This window comes from Hermetia illucens, chromosome 1 (genome assembly GCF_905115235.1).
Source record: "Hermetia illucens chromosome 1, iHerIll2.2.curated.20191125, whole genome shotgun sequence".
NCBI classification, from domain to species: domain Eukaryota; kingdom Metazoa; phylum Arthropoda; class Insecta; order Diptera; family Stratiomyidae; genus Hermetia; species Hermetia illucens.
In genome coordinates, this window is record NC_051849.1 from 152,600,303 (window position 1) to 152,622,459 (window position 22,157).

At 37.7% G+C, this 22,157-nt stretch overlaps 2 protein-coding genes across 3 annotated transcripts in view; both read left to right on the forward strand.

Annotated features, from left to right (window-relative positions):
• Positions 1–22,157, forward strand: part of LOC119655778 (calcium/calmodulin-dependent 3',5'-cyclic nucleotide phosphodiesterase 1-like) — an 831,136-nt gene that overhangs the window by 167,466 nt on the left and 641,513 nt on the right. The window lies entirely within an intron of this gene.
• On the forward strand, positions 2,032–3,893 carry LOC119646288 (piggyBac transposable element-derived protein 4-like). Its single transcript, XM_038046702.1, has 2 exons — positions 2,032–2,332; positions 2,392–3,893. Exons 1-2 carry the CDS (start codon positions 2,032–2,034, stop codon positions 3,891–3,893), a joined length of 1,803 nt encoding a protein of 600 aa, XP_037902630.1.

Here is a 22,157-nt window from a genome sequence, read left to right on the forward strand (position 1 = left end):
ATTGTAATAAATTTTAAATTTTAGACGTTCGTTGGTACGTCGATCACAAAGAAAACCAGTCGTGGAACGCTACTTCATCCAGGTTGCTTTAATGTATGAAGCAATTTCATTATGCAGTTCTCCATTGGCTGATAGCGTTGACACGAGGTATTTAAATCGCTCAGTTCTGGGCAGATCACTACCGCTGATTGTGAGGAGTGACTTTACTTCCAACTTTACTTTTCGGATCTTGTTAGGGCAATTGAACTCAGCACACGAGTTCTTTTGGCACTAAGTGTTGCTGTAAAGCATACCAGATGAGCTCGTATGGAACACCGTCAAAAGCTTTCTCTAGATCCTGCAATGAGATGCAATGTAAAGAGAGCGATGCTTCTCACGGTGTTTCTGCATGAGTAGCCGCGCAGTGTGTATTGCGTCAGTAGTTCCGCAGTTTTTGACCGGCTTTATTCACGGTTATTTCAACGATTGTTGTCAAGAGTTTGTTCAAAAATCTTCATCGTATCGGAAAGTGACCGGATCGGAGGGTAATTCTCCTGGACTACCTTTCCTTTTCCATATGGAACCTGTAGTACTTTCTTGCCAGTCAGATGTGTTCTTCCTTCCTCAATAACCCGGTTAAAGAATTCACTGCGCCACAATGTTGGGTCTTAGATCTTCACTTTCCAGGGCTCAGATGCGATGTCGTCAGTTCCTGTGGCTTTCCCCGATTTTTGCCTCCTCGACTTCAGTTGCGCTGACAGGTGGAACTGGTCCAAATATCGGCAATGATTATAGAAGTGGAGGACGAGCAAATTCTTCAGTTGAAATCTATCCTTGCGGCTCGATGGTTGGTAAGCAAAGCACCGTTCTTGTCATTAACGGAACAGAAGTGTTCGATATCCTGTGTGCGTTCATTACGACTTTCAGTAAGTCGATGCAGACCTCATTAGCCATCCCAAGTGTCCAGTTTATCGTAAAGATTTTTGTAGTGGTTCGCTCGAATGACAGCGACTGCTTTCTTTACTTCCCGGTTGGTATTCTTATAAATTTGCCAATTGGCTAGCGTTTTATCGTCATGAAATTTGTGGAAGAGGCGTTTCTTTTCATGGACCTTCATTTCAACATCGTCATTCCAAAGCCAAGCATCTTGGTTGATGTACGGCTTACCCGGCTTTGTGGCCCCGAAGGTTGCAGGGGCCGCTTTGTGAATCGTGTATTCCATTTGGTTCCACGATTCTTCCACATTCGTAATCGTGTGAGTGAGATCATTTCTTCTTTCTTCTCACGAAATTGCCATCATTTAATGCGCCGCGGGTCAGTGCGTTCTCCACGCTGTTTTATCGGTGGTTTGATTCGCAAGACGGCAATCAACGGGCGATGCTGAGGGAATGGCTTTGCAATTCGTGACAGTGGTAAAATGTCGACGTCTTATGAGAATATAGTCGATTTGCGTTTTACTGTTCCCACTATAAAATGTAGGAAGATGGGACAACCATGTATTCATAAGTACAAGGTCATGGGTGTCCGCAAAATCGATTATACGCTCGCGACCCTCATTGCGTGCTCCAAACCTCTTTCCCCCATGGCACCTGTTACCGTCTGCTTTTTCACCCACATGACTATTAAGGTGGTCGTCAATGATGAAATAGTCGTCAGCAGGCACGTGGCAAGTCTTTTCATCGCGAAGTTACCAGAAGGCATTTTTCTGGGCATCAGGTCGACTTGTCTGTCATCAAATCTTTCGACTTCTTTAACCTTCATCCGTCCCTCGTATCAATTTGATACGAATCGTTACTTTCACGTTCTGTATTTTGTAGTAATATTAATATTTTGACCTGCTTTTTTGGCCCAAGGAATATTTTTATCAAATTCATTAGATAATATATTTTCTTCTTTTCTATTTTTCACCCAATTGGCACAATAAAAAAAGTCACGTAAAAGCTCCTCGCGTATCAAATTGATACTACGTATAGCCATAGCGGTTATGCACCTTTCTGCTTCAGCGTTTTGAAAATTTTTATTTTGTTTTCACTTTCGCGTTTTATTGTCGAAATGTCGAATTTATTTGATTTCGATCCTCGTGAAGACGACGAGGAAGAAAGTGATTTTGATCCATTTGAAACTAGTAGTGACGACGAAGAATATTTACCAGAACCAGGTGAAAATGATGAAAGTAGTGAATACGAGTCAGACGACGATGTTGTAGATAATGAACCACAGCAACATGAAACTACTTGTTCTGAACCGAAGGAGTTTGTGTTATCGAAAGATGGAAAATATTGTTATTATTTCGAGCCGCCGCCACAATTGCCGAATAGATCTAATGCTTCATTTGCTTTACATGAAACACCTGGTAAATTTTTCTTCATATTCTACTTCTTCTTGTTATGCTTGTGATATTTGCTTGAACAGGTCCAACTTTGTTTGCGTCGTCACGATGTACTGATATTTTGTCGTCGTTTCTATTATTCATGGAACCAATCGAAAAGACAATAGTTGAAATGACAAATTTATATGGATCTCGAAAATACAAGGAACTTTGGTTACCAGTTGATATTGCTTCTTTGCGCGCCTATTATGGTTTGCTAATATTAGCTGGCGTGTACAGATCGCATGGGCAATGTATAAATGAATTGTGGGATGACCAAACAGGACCACCAATCTTCCGCGCCACAATGACTTTGAAAAAATTCAAACTAATAAATGAATGCATTCGTTTCGATGACAAAGAACAGAGAAAGGGAATTCGATCAAGAGATAAATTGGCACCAATACGAAACGTTTACGACAAATGGGTGAATCGATTGAAAATGTGTTACACTGTTGGAAAAAACGTTACAGAAGATGAACAACTTGTACCATTTCGCGGTCGCTGCCCATTTACACAATATATACCATCAAAACCGCATAAATACGGTATCAAAATATGGTGTTTGTCCGATGCAAGTACATATTATGCTTGGAATCTTGAAGTATATACGGGTCGCGATCGAAATTGTAAAGCAGAAGTAAATCAAGGCCAAAGAGTTGTTCTGACTCTAAGCAATCAACTGAGTTGTCGTAACATCACAACAGATAATTTTTTTACTTCACGGCAGTTGGCCCTAGAATTGAAAAAGAAACAAAACAAGTTAATTGGAACGATCAGAAAAAATCGAAAAGAAATTCCACCATTGTTGCTGCAAATCAAAAACAAACCAGTATATCATTCCGAATTTGTGTTCGATCTTGATTTGCGCAGCACAATGGTCTCTTACGTACCAAAAAAGAATCGTTTTGTCACTATATTTAGTACACTTCATGACCAGAAAAGTGTGGCTAACGACGAACAAAAAAAGCCGGAAATTATTCGATTCTATAATGCGACGAAAGGTGGTGTTGATTCTCTAGATAAACTCGTAGGCACTTATCGCTGCAAACGCAAGGTGAATCGTTGGCCATTAGCCCTTTTCTGTAACATCCTTGATACTTCAGCATGCAACAGTTTCGTAATATTTATTCATCTCAACGCAGATTGGAAATATAAGAAAAAAAAGTATCGCCGTCGCTTGTACTTAGTGGAGCTCGGAAAGGAATTAGTTACACCATATATTGCGAACAGAAAAACTCGTCCTCGAACACCAAATGCAAATGCTGTTATAGATGAAATTCAGAATATTTCATCAAGATCATCATCACCAACGACATCAACATCAGCAGCGCCAACATCAGCGACAAACGCATCGCGAAAATCGAATTTACCAAATTCTCAAAAACTCACGCATGCTCCGTCAGCAGGAAAACGAAGTCGTTGTGCACATTGCGAATATAAAAACAACAAAAATTTATTCAGTAATCGCTGTGATAAGTGTATAACTTATGTTTGCAATGCACATCATTTCAAACTATGCACAAACTGCATTGATAAACTATAATTTAATTCATTTTTTCATTTTTTACATTTCGTGATTGAAAGTTTTTTGCGAAAATCTACTTTTTTTTTAATAAATACTTATGAACTGAATTCAATTTTTTTTAAATAAAATATTTTCGAAATATTTTATTATTTATTTTATTTTTCCAAATAAAAATAAATAAAAATGCATGAAACACGTCTACTTTCTATGGGGTATCAATTTGATACGCGAGGAACTTTAATGTGTGGGGAAATGAGGGACGGATGAAGGTTAATGGCATCACGGAAATCCTCTGAGATGGCAATGCCAACACCATATTAAGTGTGTGGGCTACCAAAATAGAGAAGTTTGTAGCCATTTTTACCGTGTTCGCGTTCAACGTCGCAGCTTTTGGCACCAGACCATCGGGTTTCTTGCGGAGCGTAGATACCAATACGAGTTCCTCGGTCTTTCCAGTTAGGGTACCAACATTTAGCGTGCAGACACATATTTGCTTTGTTTGGACTAATTTGCTTACATCCTGACTCCGTCCATGCGTCAAGAACCCTTGCCCATTTCTCGACAGGACCGGGCCCGTCCTGCCGCGTCGACTGAGGTGAACGCCCTAGAATTTCTTCGAGACTTGTGACTCAATTTGATCGTCTTGATGGTAACGACATTGTATGCATTTTCTCGGTCGGCCTGTCGCGGGACCTGTCACCAAGAGAGATCAGGTAGGATTTAGCATAGTGGAATAACTCCAACTATACTTTATTTATCTCTTTCCCTGATCTCACCATTTTAGTTTTGTTTCACTGTTAGTTAAAAAGGCGATAGGGATTTGGAGACAATTTTTTCAAAATGGAAAATTAGAATGATCATTTTCAATTATTATCCTAAAATAAGTGAATGCCGGGATGCCAAACAGGAAACTATATGGAGAGAAATGGAGGTTTTTAAGAGAGTTAAGTAGCACGAACGGAAAGACGCTACATATAGGAAAATAAATGTATCATTTGCTCATCATCGGGCAAAGAGAACCAAATGATCTGGATGCTGAGAATTCACGGATACTGCAAAATACAAAGGATGATTGAAAAGAGAGTGATATTGATAATTTTGAAAGGTCTCGATTAGTACTTTCCCTAGCAGGTTTTAGTTTGTGAGTGGGGAGAGATGTGTGGACAGGTTCGAAAAAATTTATCTAAGTTGAGATATTATCGAAAACTACCCAACCGATAAATTTGCGAAAAATTGTGGCAGTCTTTGCATATGGCATTTGGGCTTCAAAAACCCTCTATAAACATTACACTAAATATAAAGCATCATAGCTTGGCGGGAATGCTGTTATTATTAGCAAAGTTATATTAATTTTGATATTGTCCGATTTGTGTAAATTAGCTTTGCACAAAGGAAATCATTTACCACCCGAATACTCTCACATGAAGAATCCACGAATGCGGTTTCCAACTTGTTTAACTTGATATACATTTCCAAATAAAACCATTTATGTTAAGATACAAGTTTACCTCAACTTTATTCTGCCAACCAACCACATTTTTACGACTCTTCAAAATGCCATCATTCTCAGTAGCCAGAAAGCAGCAAACACTCACGAAAGTCATGTACTATTACATAATGAAACTATTGTAAGCTAAGAAATCCGAATTTTATGAATATATCTTCTTCCTACCAGTCTGGAAACATTTACAGAAAATGAAATATCACAAAATTATTTTTAGCATTTTGAAATGCCACTGGTGATGATTAAAGTCCCTCCACAACATCATCAGGTAGCGTGTCTAATGATGGTGTTTTAACCTCTCATCGCGCAAATGATACGCTCTCAGAAAGATATTCAACCCTGAAGTTGTTACTTTGTGTACGTTCTAGATATGTAAGGTTGACCTCGCTCAATTAGCGTTCGCGATAACAGACATGTAATGCGGTTCTCAGGACTATTATGAAACTTAACATTTCTGACATTATCCAAACGGAACGTTACCCTGCCAGTGTGTCTAGCTCCTTCAAGAAGTGTTGACAAGGATGGGTAAAGTAATAAAGGGATGAATTTTAATGTAAACATTTACTTTTATTAGTTTAATCTTTCAAGCGATTCAGTATTATTTCATAATCCAAAGTGAAAGTATATATATATGCATTTTTTGAGTTGGATTGTTAGTTGATTAGAATTCGGTAAGTTAACTGAGAAAGATATAAGTGTGGGGTAATTACTTTCGAAAGTCAGGTTCATATTCATGTTCAGCGAAAGATTTTCGAGCAGTCTTGGGAAAATAGATCTCCGAGTTTGGTGTGCCCGTATGAATACTGAATCCTGTTATGCGTTATATTATGATTTTGGTAGCTGTTTACTTAAACTGCATTTTCTTATATTTATACGTAGATGGTTATACGGTTAAAAGAGACGTAAGTACAGAAAATGAAAATTTTTTGGCGTCCCGTGCGAATTTGGGATTCTGAAAGCAGCCAATTTTAGTTATTGATGTTCTGTCAAAGATGAAAGTTTCGATAATAAATACCTTGGAAAACATCAGTTGGCGCCAATAAAATTTATGGTAGCAAAATTCCGGAAGTTCATATTGAAATTGACACCTTTAACAACGAAAGCTTCCTTTCTTTCTTTCACTAATGTTCAAAGGCCAATGAAAAGAATAAATTTCCATTCAGTTGTATATCTATCTACCGTATATAATAATACCGTATATATCATAATAATTGCGCAACAGATTGGGCACTAATAAATTTCTAACTTAACGGTTTAAACCTTCTAAAAAATGCTTGCTGTGAGATTTGACAAACTGGAATTGAAATTCTACCCACACTTTATAGCTGATAGTTTGAATTTAAACTTCACCTTATGAGAGTTTTGATTCAAATGGTGCCTAACGAGAGCTCAGGGAATTGAGCACTGATTCCTGATTTGAATTGTATACCAAACAGGGATACAAGGTGTAGATACACGAATAAAGGTTACTATCAATTCTCATGAACCACGACGTTCTGCATTCAAAATAGGCTTTGGTAATGTAGTTACATAATATTTGTATAGTTTTAGGATTGTTCCACATATTTTTTAAGCAATAATGTAGACATAATGATATAGCAGTAAATATTAAGAAACCTACTATACGTTTCTAGGCGCTTCGAAAATTTGACTTCCCCGAAGTATATTATTCCAAACCTTCCCCACGGTAATATTTTCTTTTCAATATTAATTCACTGCTCGAAGTAAGTTTCATGGAATTTTTGACGGAATTAACTTGTTGCTTTCCTGGCAAATATTTCATCATTTTCTACTGTAGTTGCGTCCTGGTGCAGTGAGTGCCAAGGGTATAAAGAGTGATTATTAAAATTAAATTGAATTCAGTATTTAGCAATTAATTGCAAAAAATTTGGTAACATTAGAATTGCTATGAGTAGCTCTGTCTCCTAACAAAAGGCTTTTAAAGCGGAAATAAAAAACGATCTATAATTGGAGCAAATGGTATATAATATATCATATTAATTAATATAAATAAAATTTTTTTTTACAATATATAGGAATATTGATCAAAAACTAATCCAAATTAACGTATTTAATGTAACTATTATTTTTCATTGCATTTTGAACTTTTGAACACAACAACCGTACCGGAAGCTAGGCGTTTCGGGTATAAAGGTTTCGTGTTCATCCTACATGAAGAAGAATAGTTGGATTGCTTTCAAACTTTCCAGAATAAAGTCCTATATTATCGCCTATACTGAAGCCGAATTTTGTACTTATTGGATGAACTTAAGGGACGAGGGAGGGGGCGTTGTGTTAGGTTAAATTTCCAAAATATGGTAATATAATATTATTCACTTTATTTGTGCAGATATCGGAACAGGATGTATTTGAAGGACTAGATTTCATATAGTTGCTTCACTGTGATTTTTCATATATTTCGCTTGGATAGGTTCTGAGAACCAGAACTGTTTCACTTTTTAGTGCACACATTTTGAGCCCTCATTGCCCTACGTTTCACCCAATATCAAAACTAGGATCATTTTCGAAAAGCTCTTTCATTTAATACCCCACATAGCAACATTTTATGAAAAAAAATTTACGGCCCTCTTCGCATGTATGGGGTTCAACCGTTTTCGAGTAAATTAAGTGTGGCAGACAGACATTGAATCGATTTTGGTGATGTTTTGTTTTACTCAAAACCTTAAAAAACGAAATTGAAGCCGATTCATAAGTTCACTACTTGTTAGTTTAAGTTTTTATTAATAAAACATAACCACTAAGGAATAAATAGAACATTGTAGCAAACAGTTAAATTACTATGATTATTAACAACTTGCTTGGTCGAAGCTAGTCTCAGCCAAATTATCTAAAATTTCTGTTGCCGAAAAAACTCCCGTTATCTCTTAGATCTTTCCAGTAATAATTGTGGTTTGCACTTCTTCCTTCCCCATTTTCTGCACTCTTCTTCCGCTCTTCTACGTCTTGTGACTCTACAGCAATCTCTACGTCGCCCATCCTGGAATAGTGCGCTTCATTGTATGGCATAATGGCATAGCCTCAAATGGAATTAACGATTTTCATCAGTTCTATTATGCCATGAAATGGAACCCTCTATTCCAGGATGAGCGACACATAAATTGCTATAGAGCCACAGGACGAAGAATAGTTGACGATGAGTGCAAACTTCTCAAAAATCCAAGGAGAGGCGGTTCAAGCAAGTTTCTAGAAACCGTCAGCGATTGCGCATAGGTGTAGTTGACGAGGACGAGGATATTAAAAAAAGATTCTATTTATACACCTACTGCGGCGCACACCATTTTTTACTGTAGGCCTTCAGGAAGACTTTTATTTCAATCTGAGGTTTTCGCAGTCCATTTCGATATATTTTATAAATAATAATAATAATCGTTGGCATAATAATTCATATTGGATCAGGACCTTGAAGTGTGTTAAAGCACTTCATTCAAGACCGTGAAGGTACACTACAGTACACTGTAGGAGGCAATGTGGTCAGCATTGCGCTCGCCCGAGATTATTACCCTGATTTGACTCAGGATGAATACCTCACATCTGAGTCGACTGGTATCCGACGTTAAATCACGATGCAAATTCCACTACCACCAACGAGATTTGAGCCACGATCTTCCGTACGACAGCCTTGTGCCCCAACCACTCAGCTATCCGGAGACTATACTTTCGAAATATGCAAAGCGAAATGGATCGCCTTTTAGAAATCATCACACTGTATTACTACGAGTGATCACTTCTACCTCTATTTCGTGGCATCCTTTGAGAATCTTGGCCACAGTAGTTAACGACACGCCAGGAATGAAAACCTATAAATCAAGGCCTGATAGTCTGAAAGAGGCAGGTCGACGTTATTGCAGGATTTTGCGGGATCTAGTAAACCTCATGCACCTCAAGGCGTCATTGTATGTAAGTAGCATATTAAAATGAATAGTCTGATTAAAGCCAGTAGACATGCCAAGAGTATTCGTGCTAGTTACAAACTCCACTTCCTCTAGAATATCACTAAACTCCATAACTGAAACTACTTTTGAGGAAAAAAAAGCGGTTTTCGTCGTGCATGAAAACATCATCTACCTATAACGCATTCACGTTTCCATGAGTTTTAAAAGTTTTGTTGAGTTTAAGGAGGATAGCATACATGCAAAACGGGTGTATATTTTTTTCACCGGGTATAGTTATGTGAAGTATAAAATCAAATGTCTTGCTTAGCACTTTTCGAAACAAATATAAGTTTTGACATTGGTTTCAAACAGGAAGAGTGCGAAGGTCCGAAAAGGCTCAAACTACCCAACCTAAAAATCTGAAAAGAAAGCTCTGCGTTATGATATCTGCTCTAATACAGTTAATAATAGTAGTATATGCATTTTGAAAATATAGTGCGCCAAGCCCCCCCCCTAACTTCAGATTGGTAAAATTGTGATAGTTTAAAGAGAAGTGTCCTTTTAAATTCCCTACTAGGGTTTTCATGTCCCACTTTTTAAGGAACGACAAAAGTGCCACTCTAGCGGCCTCGGGTTCCTTCACAAACATTTTTGCCATTCAGAGTAGTGTTGACAGTTGAGGACGTGACCCGAAGAGCCAGTCTATCCTTCCAGTCTTCCTTATTACGAGCGATGTTTAAGTGCCGTGGCATCCACAGAATAAATGTTCCATTCAATCGGCCAAGTTTCACCAGCACCTGATGACAACTACACACCAACTAGTTTGATATCCCGTTGCTGTTTGGTGCTGATTGCTACCTGTCTGTTAGAACAGATGCGAATGGGGCGATCCGGCCATTTTTTGTCGCAATCATTCTTCTGCTGCCAATGAAATATATCTCCGTTAAAATATGGTCGTTACTTTTCCAAAGGGTCGGGCCAATTTCGTAATTGGATTTTCCGAAAACACCGCACCTTCTTCAAAGACGAATCTGGAAACCATATTATAGACTGAGCGCCACCATCCAAATAAATGGAGGGTATATGCCGAAGTAACCGGAAGTTCTCATTCCATTTCCATTTTATCTTATGTCTGAGCTTTCTAGATACGGTATATTTCATGTAAATCGTTGTTCTTCGAAGCAATTACTACTTTCAACTAGAGTTGAATAGTGCTGTGTGAATGCTCTTCCAAACTTCTTCCAGACTCTGCAGCCATGAACCGATGGCAACTTTTGTGAGCTTCAACGTAGTTGATTTATCAGAGAAATAGCCCAACGCTACTTTCCATTACATTGAATAAGTTTACTGTTCCCGGTACAGATGTGTATTATACGGTCCTCGTGTCATTTTTTAAACACTTTCAAAATTCGAACACAACACCCAAATTATAGTGAAGGGTTGAAAATAGTTTATGTATGCAAAACATGTTCTTACTGGCTGCTTTTCTCGGTCCTGTTATTTAAAAGATGGGACAATAATCATACTAACTGATAAAAAACTGATAAAAAGAATTCCTTCCTTTTACTTCTCATCTGGTATTTCAATCTAAGCAAAAGTTTCATATGATTTAATGAGCTGTATTGTTATAGAATACTCGTTCGCATACAGCGTAGATATTCATGTTAAATCCATATCAGCGATATTTTGTTTAAACACAAAACCTTCTTAACATTGGTTCAGTGCCTGTCTGGCGGTCTGTTTACCTTTTTTTCCGGAGGTGGAAATTTTCCAAAGACACTGGTACACATGTTCCAGCGTATGGGATTTTTCCCACTAAAACCACCCCCTTGCTCCTGTCCTCTTTCCCGCGGAACCACCATGAATTATTTTGTCGCGGGGTGGACATGGCTCTAGCCTCTCCCTTCGCCCATCGATTGCATTCGTAACCGCGGCTTTCTCGCCTCTCCTGCCTCTCTTAATCTGCGCTGAATCCGCCCTGTCATGTCTTTAACGGTATTCCAGCTATCCTAGCATGCAAACATTTTTCCAATTTTATTTTCCAGGGCGAGTGTTCCTCCCAATGTCTCCTCTAGACTTTTCCTTTACAGTACAGTTGGGTGCGCTGTTCAGTTTGAACCTATAGACGTATTTACGGTAACCGCCATGTCATATCATAGTTTACCTCAATATGCATTCTCTGCGTCCACACCTGAATGCTAGGAATCGATCTATGGGTTCATCGACCCCACCATTGTTGCCACCTGCTTAAGGATTCCTCCCTTTCGACATTTTGCATTCGCCGATCAGCGGAAGAATCGGGTCCATCATAGACACGTGCCATCTCATCGGCCAAAATGTCGAGCGGCATCATTCCGGGTACTGCATAGGCCGCTTCGTCCGAGATGGTTCTATAACCACAGCACACTTTTAGGGCGGTCTTTCTATACACTTCGCTCATTGCATGCGGTATGCAATACAGTTGACCAAATTGGCGCTGCGTAAAACAGTATAGAGCTCATCACTCTAACTGTAAGCTGGCATTACCCTTGCCAGAGCCATGCTAACATTGGACGCCTTGGTGCAAACATTGATATGCTTCCCCATTCTGATACGGACTTTTGTTTTATTCCGCCGCTTCGTGATAAGCACCGCCTCTGTTTTATCCTCCGCGGGTGCAAGATCTGTGTCTTTCAGCCCCTTCTTTATAGTAGTGATTGCTTCGGATGAATACAATTCCACACCCACCAGATCTTTTGCAGCAACAATCGCCGCTATGTCATCGGCGTAACTTACTATTGTGGCCTCGCTAGCAACTGGAACATGGAGGACATCATTATACATGATGTTCCACAATTGCGGTCCCAGCACAGAGCCCTGTGGAAGACTCGCGGAGACAATGTATTCTTAGGTTCCATTATTTGTGCCGTCCAAGAGCCTTCTATCTGTTAAGTAGCTGTCGACTAGCGCAATTAAGTAACTGGGTACACCAATCGCTGCCAATGACTTCTTTATCAAGTTCCCACTGGCAGAGTTGAACGCATTTTGCACGTCAAGAGTAATCACAGCACAATACTTGGTAGTGCCACCCCTTCCGTGCATCACATTTTCAGCTAAACCAGTGACCAGTTCGATGGCGTCGACCGTTAATCTGGCCGTACGGAAGCCGAATTGTGGGTCTGATAAGCCTCCCAGACTTTCTACAGCCGGGAGCAATCTATTCTAGATTATTCTTTCCAACATTTTCTCCATAGTGTCCAAGCCGTCTGTCTGCCATATCCCACTGACTTAGAAACGGCTAAATCGATTGCTACGAAATTTGGGGAGAACATCTGGTCTGGGTGTCCCTTTACATGGAGATAGTGGCAGCATTTTGTGTTGAATGATAAGGGCTTCCCCGTACATACGAAAGGATAGGGGTAAATTTTCTTTTCCCAGAACATGGTCATGTGGGGTAACAAATGAAAGAGCTCAATTAGTACTTTTCGAAACTGGCCCTTTTTGTGATGTTGGGTGAAACATAGGGGAGATAGGGCACAACATGTGTGCCCCAAAAAGTGAAACAGGTCTCGTTCTCAGAACCTACCCAGCCAAAAAATCAAAAGAAAATCACAGCGATGTAACTACATGAAATCTAGGCCTCAATGTACAACCCATTCCGAAATCTGTACACTTAAGCTAATAATAGCATATTATCATGTTTTGGAAATTTAGCGGAAAGCCCCCCTTAATTTCATCACAGGAGTACAAAACTTCACCTCAGCATAGACGATAATAATAATAGACGATAATAATCCTGCTTTTGTGCACGGAGTAAAGTGGAAATGCGTGAAGATGCGTTACGTCTATTTAGATTGTCACATATATATGCATGCATCGTCATGCGGTAATAGACTATGTTTATTTCTTTAGGTTGAACACAGTATTTATGCCGTTGATTTGTATGTTCATATGTGTATCTTGGAGTTTGCAATATATGACGGAATATTTGGTGTTCTTAGCTATGTACGAATGGAAAATCGTGCATAGCTAGTTTCTCACATAAAATGAATACAAAACCTTTATGCCCGAAGCGCCCGGCTTCCGGTATCCCGACTTGTTCTTGTATGGGTCAGGGCCGAGCTCTCTTAAAATATCGATGTTCTTATCCCTAGGGCGCATCTGGAGTCACTGAAATACTAAGGTTTCAAGAATGTCATGGTGGTACACCTTCTGCTCGATGTGGAGATTCCAAAGAAACGACGGAAGTCTGCTCGCTGGCGTAAGTTTTGTCCTAGATTATGACCAACCACAGATAGTTTCGGTGGACTAGATTTCGTCGATTTTATCCCTGTTCCAAGATGAAAAGAGTTTGGTCGGTGAACACGGTCTCTGTTCAAAGATGTGTCTTGGCAAAATAATATATTTTCCGAGCGGTATGCCTTGTTTTCAGGTCTAAAATATTTGTTTTAATGTGTATGGCTTGCAGTGTGGATAATCCACAATTTTTTTTCTACATAAAAAATAACGCACATTTTTCCGATTCTCCAAGAAGCTGCTCAAGCAGAGAAGCGCAAACTCCCTGTAATGCTAAATAAATACATAAATAGCATGGCGAAAATCAGGACTTTTTCTCGACCTATAATCCGAAAATTATTTTTTCCTACCTATGCATGTGTTGCATTAGTGCTACCACAAATAGCATTAGTTTATTCGCTCTTTTCTTTTCGAGATATCCGGGAAAAATTTTGTTTTTCAATATATATATAAATCGCAAAATACGGTTCAGTACACCAATTTAATATTACACGAAGTTCCGTGAAATTTGGGAATTCAGAGTAATTAAGACAGTAAATTTAATATAGACAGTGGGTGAGCTTTTTTCTCATTCAGCGGTTTTTCAAGACAACGCTCTTTGTATCACGTTTTGAATTGAATGATTTTCAATGTACGTTGCTATTTCACCATATACATATAGTACTTTGTACGTATTATATATTTAAAGCCCTTCAAGCTATTCGACTTCGTATCCATGCTGACTACATTACTAGGGAACACTCCACGTAACTGTCTTCAGGGTAATTGGTAACACTCCCCATCACTCATTGCAGACATAGCCAGCTTAGCAAAAATTATACTTTGGACGCCACCCCTCTTCACTTTTCTCCCAACGAAATGAACGGGGAGGGACAAAAGAAGCGTAAAACAGTCTATTTCTTGACCACTTCAACATTTTCAGGGTAGAACCGCAGCAGCCACGAATCCAAGCTATTTCCTTTTTCGTTTTTAAGATGCTCCTACTTAGCCATTTACATATTTCTGCCGTTTGAAATGATAACGAGGGAGCTTCCCTTGAGCAATGATGGGTGGCAGAGCCAAGGCCCAAGCAGTCTAATTTAATTTTCAAATCTTTCTTGTAAGAAATCGAGCTGGAAGTAAAAGAAAATTTTCATGTAAATTATTTCGTTGGAGCTATGTCTGTTCTACAATATTAATTTATTAGGCTAATCGCTACCATACCCTGCAAGACTAAAGCGTAGAATCATCCTTGCAAGGGAGAAGCGCTAGTTGAAAAACACTTGTCTTACTGGAAATGATTTCTGTTTATAGCTATGTAGACAAATCATGGAAAAGTGATTTTCAACAACGATTTATTCACGAAGAAACATTACAAGATATACTTGTAACTTCTTCTGGTACTAACTTTTCATTGAATTTCAAGTAAGTCGATTAAATAACGAGATATTAAAAAGCTATAAGAATGATTTAAGAACGGAAATTTGGAGCCGATTCATCAAATGATGGGAGGTAGCTCTACTCGTAATTATAAACATAACCAGCAAATATTGTGTTTCACAACTTGCGGGGAAGGTGCTGCATTTTTGGAAGAAGTGGGAGCATTTCGTTATTATAAACAAGCTCCTCCGCTTCTCATAAAGCGAAAATGTATTCATAGCACGTCTTGGATGCAAAACGTGGAACGAACACATCTGCGGTTGTAAAATCTCCTGTGCGATAGCAATAATTTTTTACATATCCTTTGCACTGCGTTATTATGAGACATAGACTTTTATTGCGAATTCTCTGCTCTGGAAGCGCTGAAAGTTATGGTTATCAATTCAATAAACTAATTTATGATATGATTGAATTTTTAGGCCGTCCAGTAAAGGTGATTGTATTTTATATTGTATGAGCGTAGGCGGAGAACCAGAAGCAGCAATTACGAGCAATAATTATAAAAAGTGAGGTGATATTCTGCTGGTGCGGGCTTATTATATGGTAACAAACTGAGCAGGCCTATATTTTTCCTCAGAATGTAGCCCCATGGCATTAAATGAAAGGGCCAATCAGTACGTCTACATTGGCTGGTACTCAGTACTATAAAGATGCCCTTTGAAAGGGTCAACGTCTAAGCAACGAGAAATATAGGACAAAAAGTATGTTTCATTCCGTTAAAATTACTTTTAAATTACTGATTTTTTGGATCATTCATTTTGTAGCTACTATACTATTTCGGTAACTGGAAGCCATATGAACATAGACTCCTCATCTGGCCTTCTACTTCATCTACTCCCAACTGCCTTTGACTCCTTGTGATGACAGAGCGTCCATTCGAAGGTAGAAAGTGCCAAGCATAACCCTATATTAACTATATACAGGGTGTCAAATAGGAACATTTGATTGACAACTCAAGACTTTCAATGATAATCCTGTTTTAAACTGAACTATAGCATTTTTTTGACTTGAAAAGTTTGCCCATTTAATTAGGTTTTCTAAATTGTGCAGTACCTGCCAGGTATTCATTTACGAAAGAATGGCACCACACGGCACTCATTTTACTAAACAAAGAAGCCATTGTTCTAATAAACAATTTGGTAGTAATGACTTATAGTGAAGGGTAATTATAATTATGAAATTATGAAATCATTTTAAAAAATAAAAAAAATTGAATCATGTCTTAAATACAGTTTTTATTTAACTTAACAAAAATTAAACAATATGTTCGAATTGCGTACCACTAACGCAAATGCAAGGACTGCATCTTCTTAAAAACGCATTTCTGACAACATTCAGCTCTTGAGCCGCGTTAGTTATTCGCTGACTTGATTCATGAATATTATTTATTAGTTTTGTATAAACCTTTTCTTTTTTGCAACAACAGTAAAAAATCCAGGGGATTCAAGTCTGGAGGCCACAAAAGTGGACCAAGTCGGCTAATCCATATAGAGACGGATGGCGGACTTCGCAAGCATCATGGATCGAGCAGCAATCAAAAAAACAATTTCTAAAAAATTTGAAAGATCATTTTGTAAAAAAAATAAGTAAAATTTCCAGTTCAGCTTACAGATTACCAATTACAGGTCCGTGCAAGATTCCGGTCCACATGTTAACTTTGAATCGGTATTTGAACTTTCTTCTCGAATGGAGTAGGGATTTTTCAATGCTTAATTATGCAAATTGTGCATATTCATAAACCCATCCTTTATAAATGTACTTTCATCCGTCCACAGTACTTTGCCCAAAATTAACTAATGATACTTATCTTTCATCATTTGCGCCCATTTATTTTGGTTTTTTTTTTTCATTTCTTTGGACTTTATCTGATTCCCGATTAATCTAACGTGAACATTTTTCATGTAAAATTGTGTTTTCCACTTTTCAAAATCACAGGATTGCGATAAATGATCAGAAAATGCTTCCCACAATTCCATTTTTCCCGATCAACTTATCCAGTTAGGCCCAATGGGATGACAGTAACAGTAATTATTAGTTTCTAAAGAAAACAGGAGGAAACCTTTCAGCAGTCAATAGAATACTTGAAACAAGTGTATAAATTTGTTGCGATAGACTTACAAGGAGACATGTCCCCAAATTCATATTTCGATTTCTAGACTAAATCCCAAACACCGAATTCCGCTTGAAAGCAGAAGCGACCAAATTTTTACTAGCCAATTCGTTGTGCATTGCACCCTCGATTTGGACTTTCACGTTCCTTGCCGATAGATACGAACTAATTGCTCGTCAATCAGTCTTTCACTTCAACGTCGCTCTTACATAAACAGGTTCTTAATTAAACAAATCGAAATATCGGGAGCTGGACGGTTCAGGTATAAAGGTTTTGTATTCATCTTGTAGCTAAAAACTCAAAATATTTTTTACTATATGTGTTTCCAAACACAAACTCGTTCATATCAGTTTACTTTATACACCTATGATGATGATGTCATACACGTCTATAACTTTGTTAATAATAGTTAGATTTCCATCAAACTTTGCAAAATTGTGTATTTTATTATTATTTATAATGGTGCCATGTACTTCTAGGGTGAACTGAATGGCTGTTTCTGGATAGATTTCAAAAGTGTGGTAATATGCTATTATTACCTTTAGTTGAACAGACGTCAGAATATGATGTACTTTGATCATTAGTAATTACATTTATGCAGTCGCTCAAAAAATACGAATCAAATCATAAAGAACGCATTGCCTAAAGGACGAAATGCTCCGAGAAAAAATACAAAGGCCTGATGTATTTAAGCGAGGCATCCGAGTTCGGGTCTTTCAAAGAAGGCATAATTACGAGCGTCCTCAAAAAATGGAGTAGATCACCTGATTTTATGTCTGACTTCAAACTTCTTTGGTCCTTCGTTTCCATTTAAAGGCGAGCCATATATCAAAAAAATGTTCATCATCATTTATTGATTTGATATTAGGTTCCAGTGATGATTCTCAGCATGAAGATCCAGTTTGGTCGATCTCTGTCTTTCAAGTTTTATTGTATTGATTTGAAAGTGAATGTCGTACTCCAAATATGAAGCGACCACGTGCTTCTTCCGTTCCTTCGATAAGGCTTTAATATTTCATTATTTAGCAGACTTACTACATATATATAAACAACGAGATTTCAGTGAAATCATTTGCCGAGAAATATAACTGTGTAAATTACGGTAAACGTCAATAAATAAATACGCATCGAATATTAAGGCTTCATGTGGGGCATTCATATTACCGTCGTATAAACTCGTACGTTCTTCAATATTAGCGTCTGAAGGATTCACTAATTCGTACATTAGAAGGCTTGTTTTCGTGGATGTTTTTTAGGGGCAAGAATTAATTGGAATTCAGTTAACTTTGGGCTTTATATTAGTCATATTTTAGTGAATGCCTTTTTAAATTCTTTTAATAATTTAAGCCAAAAATAACAAAGTTAGATGGCATTAATCCGCTGAGGTCGTAACTAGAGTTCTCCAACTGCGGGACGTTTTAATTTAACATTATTAACTTATTCCTTAAGCAACATGAATAGTGATAAAAATAACAAAAATTAAAAATTTGCAGCTCTTGAAAAACATATTTCAATTTTCACCATTTTTACCTTCATTTTATAAAAAAGATCCCTTTCCAAATGTTGCTTAAAATTGTCCATAATTTTGTAAAGAATCATAAATCATACATAATGATCGGTTCATTGCTAAAATTGCACAAATGTGAGCGAAACTTGCACAAATGCGAAAGAATTCATTTTGCAAAAATTGGGTTGGAAAGTCCCCTTTCGGATATGGAGACATTTCTTAATATTAATTGTGGATAAGATAGGTAAGGACATAAAGCAACTACATCCTGGGCATTCTTAGGCTCAATTTCGATAATTCCTCGATTCTACGCTCAGAAAATCCAAAGGAACACGAATTTCACCTTGAAATTGTTAGAGCGTATTCTGAGACAGCATTAATGAATAAAAGAAGTCGATTCTAAAAACCTGCTACTGTGGTTTCTCACTTAATTAAAGACAATTCAAAAATAATCCTACTAGTGTAATGCCACTGTGAACCTATAAATATTTTAATAAAAATATTTGTTTATCTTTTGTTGTAATTATCATATGTGTTTTTGTACTGACAATCAGAACGACGGTGGGTAATTGTCGTTATGGTTGTCAAATTATCAGTTCTGAGGGGAGAGTAAGATTTGTCAAAATAATAGAAGATTGAAATGTAATAATAAAATAATAAGGGAGGAAACAAGACAAAAAAATTTACCAAGCAGAAGACAAAGACAATAAGTTTTGAACACCGATGGAGTCTATTATCACAATAACCCACCACGGTAACTAAGTAGAGCTTGTCCCCAGTTAAGCAATAATTTCTTCAATTGGAATTGTCTTCATCCTTAGTGTAGTATGCGTGTACTAGCGGCCAACAGTAAATTTTGTTAGTAAATAATAAATTTCGCTATAAGAATGTTTATATCGGTTCCCAAAATGTATATATATATCCCCAGTAGGAAGGCTAGTATTTACCAGATCGATTCTGTAAGAACTGTCAGGGAAGGTGGGGGGTCAGGGGTTATTCATTACAGAATAGATTGCTTTTCTATATGCATATTCTAGGCTGGTAAGTGCCTACTTTCTGCTTGACTGGAAAGAATTTACTTCATGATGGAAACGTTATCGCTGAAAACAGTGTCTACAAATTGAATGCGTACGGTATTTGAAGACACGCATATATGTCGCTATAATTCCCCGAAACCATTTTCTTTTTGCTCCTTTTCAGGTAAGACATGGAGGACTACAACTTAACTTAAGAAATGAAGAAACATGCGGTTATCGTCGCTATATGTGCAAATCACACCGATTTTGAAATCTCTAATTTTCTTAAGTGCACCCGTTCATTCGTTTATAACGTTCGCCGTGAATTGGAAGCATCAGACAGCGATACAGAATCTGTTGCAAAACGCAAAAAACACGTGCGACGTTCTGACACTGTCCGATCTGCAGAATTTATTCAAAAAGTGCAAATGATCACTGACGAGGGCCCCTCAAAATTAATGAGGGCGCTTGCGGGAGAGCTCAATGCTTCTGACCGTCTTTTCCGTCGACTTGTCCAAGAAGATCTCCGGTATAAATCCTACGTTTTGTGCAGATGACAGTTTATGTCGAAGCAAACGCGGGGACAACGAGTTATCCGATCAAAACGACTTCTAAACAAAATTTGACATTCTGAAGCGCCTGAAATGTTATGATTTTTTTTTCTGATAAAAAAAATTTTGATCAAGACCAAAAAGCCAACCTCAGAAATGACAGAGAGCCATCTGTTGCGATCCTACAGAGGTTCCTGTTGTCATGCACACGAAGTTTCCAGATGCTGTTATGGTTTTAGGTGTTGTGAACAACAAAGGACATGTCATGCAAACTCACTTCTTCACTCAAGGACTTCGAGCGAATTCTGCTGCATACATCGAGGTTCTAGAGACAGTAGTGAAACCCTGGATTAGTAGTGTCCTCGGTGACAGCCCACACATCTCCTTCACACAAAGCGATGGCGACACAAGATCGGATGGCTGAAAATTTCCATGACTACAGAACATCGAACTTATGACCGCCTAGCTTCCCGCACCTTAATCCTCTGAATTATTACGTATGGGGCGTAGTTGAGCGTGAAACCAATAAACATCCTCATAACACTATTTCTTCTCTGAAGGCAGCAATTAATACCGTTATGATCAATATGAACAAGGAGCATTTTATTCGGACATGCAATCGTTTCCGGACCCGGATCTATCGTCCTAATGCAGGGCTCCTACAATTTTTTTTGAAAATAACACTCTAGTATAAAAAATTACTTATTTTTATAACTAATATTACTAAGTAGTGCGTACAACAAACGGCTTTATGTAACAAATGTTGTCCGGTTGAGAAACCTTAAGTACTGCGAACTTGATTGATAGCTTAGCACTTTTCCACGGATATCCTTCTTGAAGCTAGTTCTTTGTGACTTGCTTATAACTTGTTCATCACAATATTTTTTGTGAAGCTGCTGCAATATTTTTGATGGTTTGCTAGTACATTTTTACGTCTACGTCTTCAAAACTCCTAGGTTTCCACGCAAATTCTTTCGAGATAAAAGCTGCAAGTGAAAGGTGCCTTAAATATAATCGCGTCTTTTCATCTCTATTTAATTTATTAATTGTTTTTACATGCAAGAAGAATTTTTTGAGTAACTCTCAAATCTGTAAGGTTCATTACATCTAGTGAGAATTGGGATATCACACCAATCTGCGCCTTTTCTAACAAATTCTTTTTATCATGAAAATATGGTTTATGATGATCCAAATATATCCTCCGTGTTGTCTACATTTACTACAGCCATGGGAAGAGTTATGTTCAACGGTGCCTGTAAGAAAAGCTCGCGCACGAGCATCACAAATGAAATATCTAATATTGAAAGCAATAACTTTGCCCTCAATGATCATCCCATTTTCCACTAGGTTTTTCATCTCAGCAATGAAATCATGTAAATAATTATTTACATCAGCAAGCTTTTTGTCTCCCAAATACGCGCCGATTAGAAATATTTCTACATTTTCTATGTTAACAACTTTACTTAATGTAGGCCACAACGATTTCGCGGAACTTTTAAAAAGCGTCAAGTCTAATATCAATAAGAACTGTTCGATAATTTCTTAAGTGAGATTTTTTTTAGTTGTTTTTCTGTTGCAAGGTGATACTATTCACCGGATTAACAGTTCTCATTATTATATTCTTTGAATTCACTTTTAACAGGCTTTTTTAAGAAAGAGGTGCATCTAAACCTTCTAAATGAAGCGCTTTCAAAAGCTTTTCGTAACATTTTCTTGTTGGTCAGGATTTTCGGCTACTTTCTCACTTAAATTCTTTTCATGATTTACGCAATCTGTTGCAAAATTGGCAATTTGTTCCTATGTGCGGTTATCCTTAATTGTTTGGTTGCGATTAACATGAACTTCCCTTTCTCTATCGCTTTCATCAGCAAAGGGTAACAAAATTTCTCGTTCACTATTTAAACTTCGATTTAGTCGCTCCCATATCATTTCTTTTTCTTTTATTTTAAACGACATAAAAGTTTCGAAGTTATGAAAAATGTAATCCCTAAGAGCACAGGGACTCTT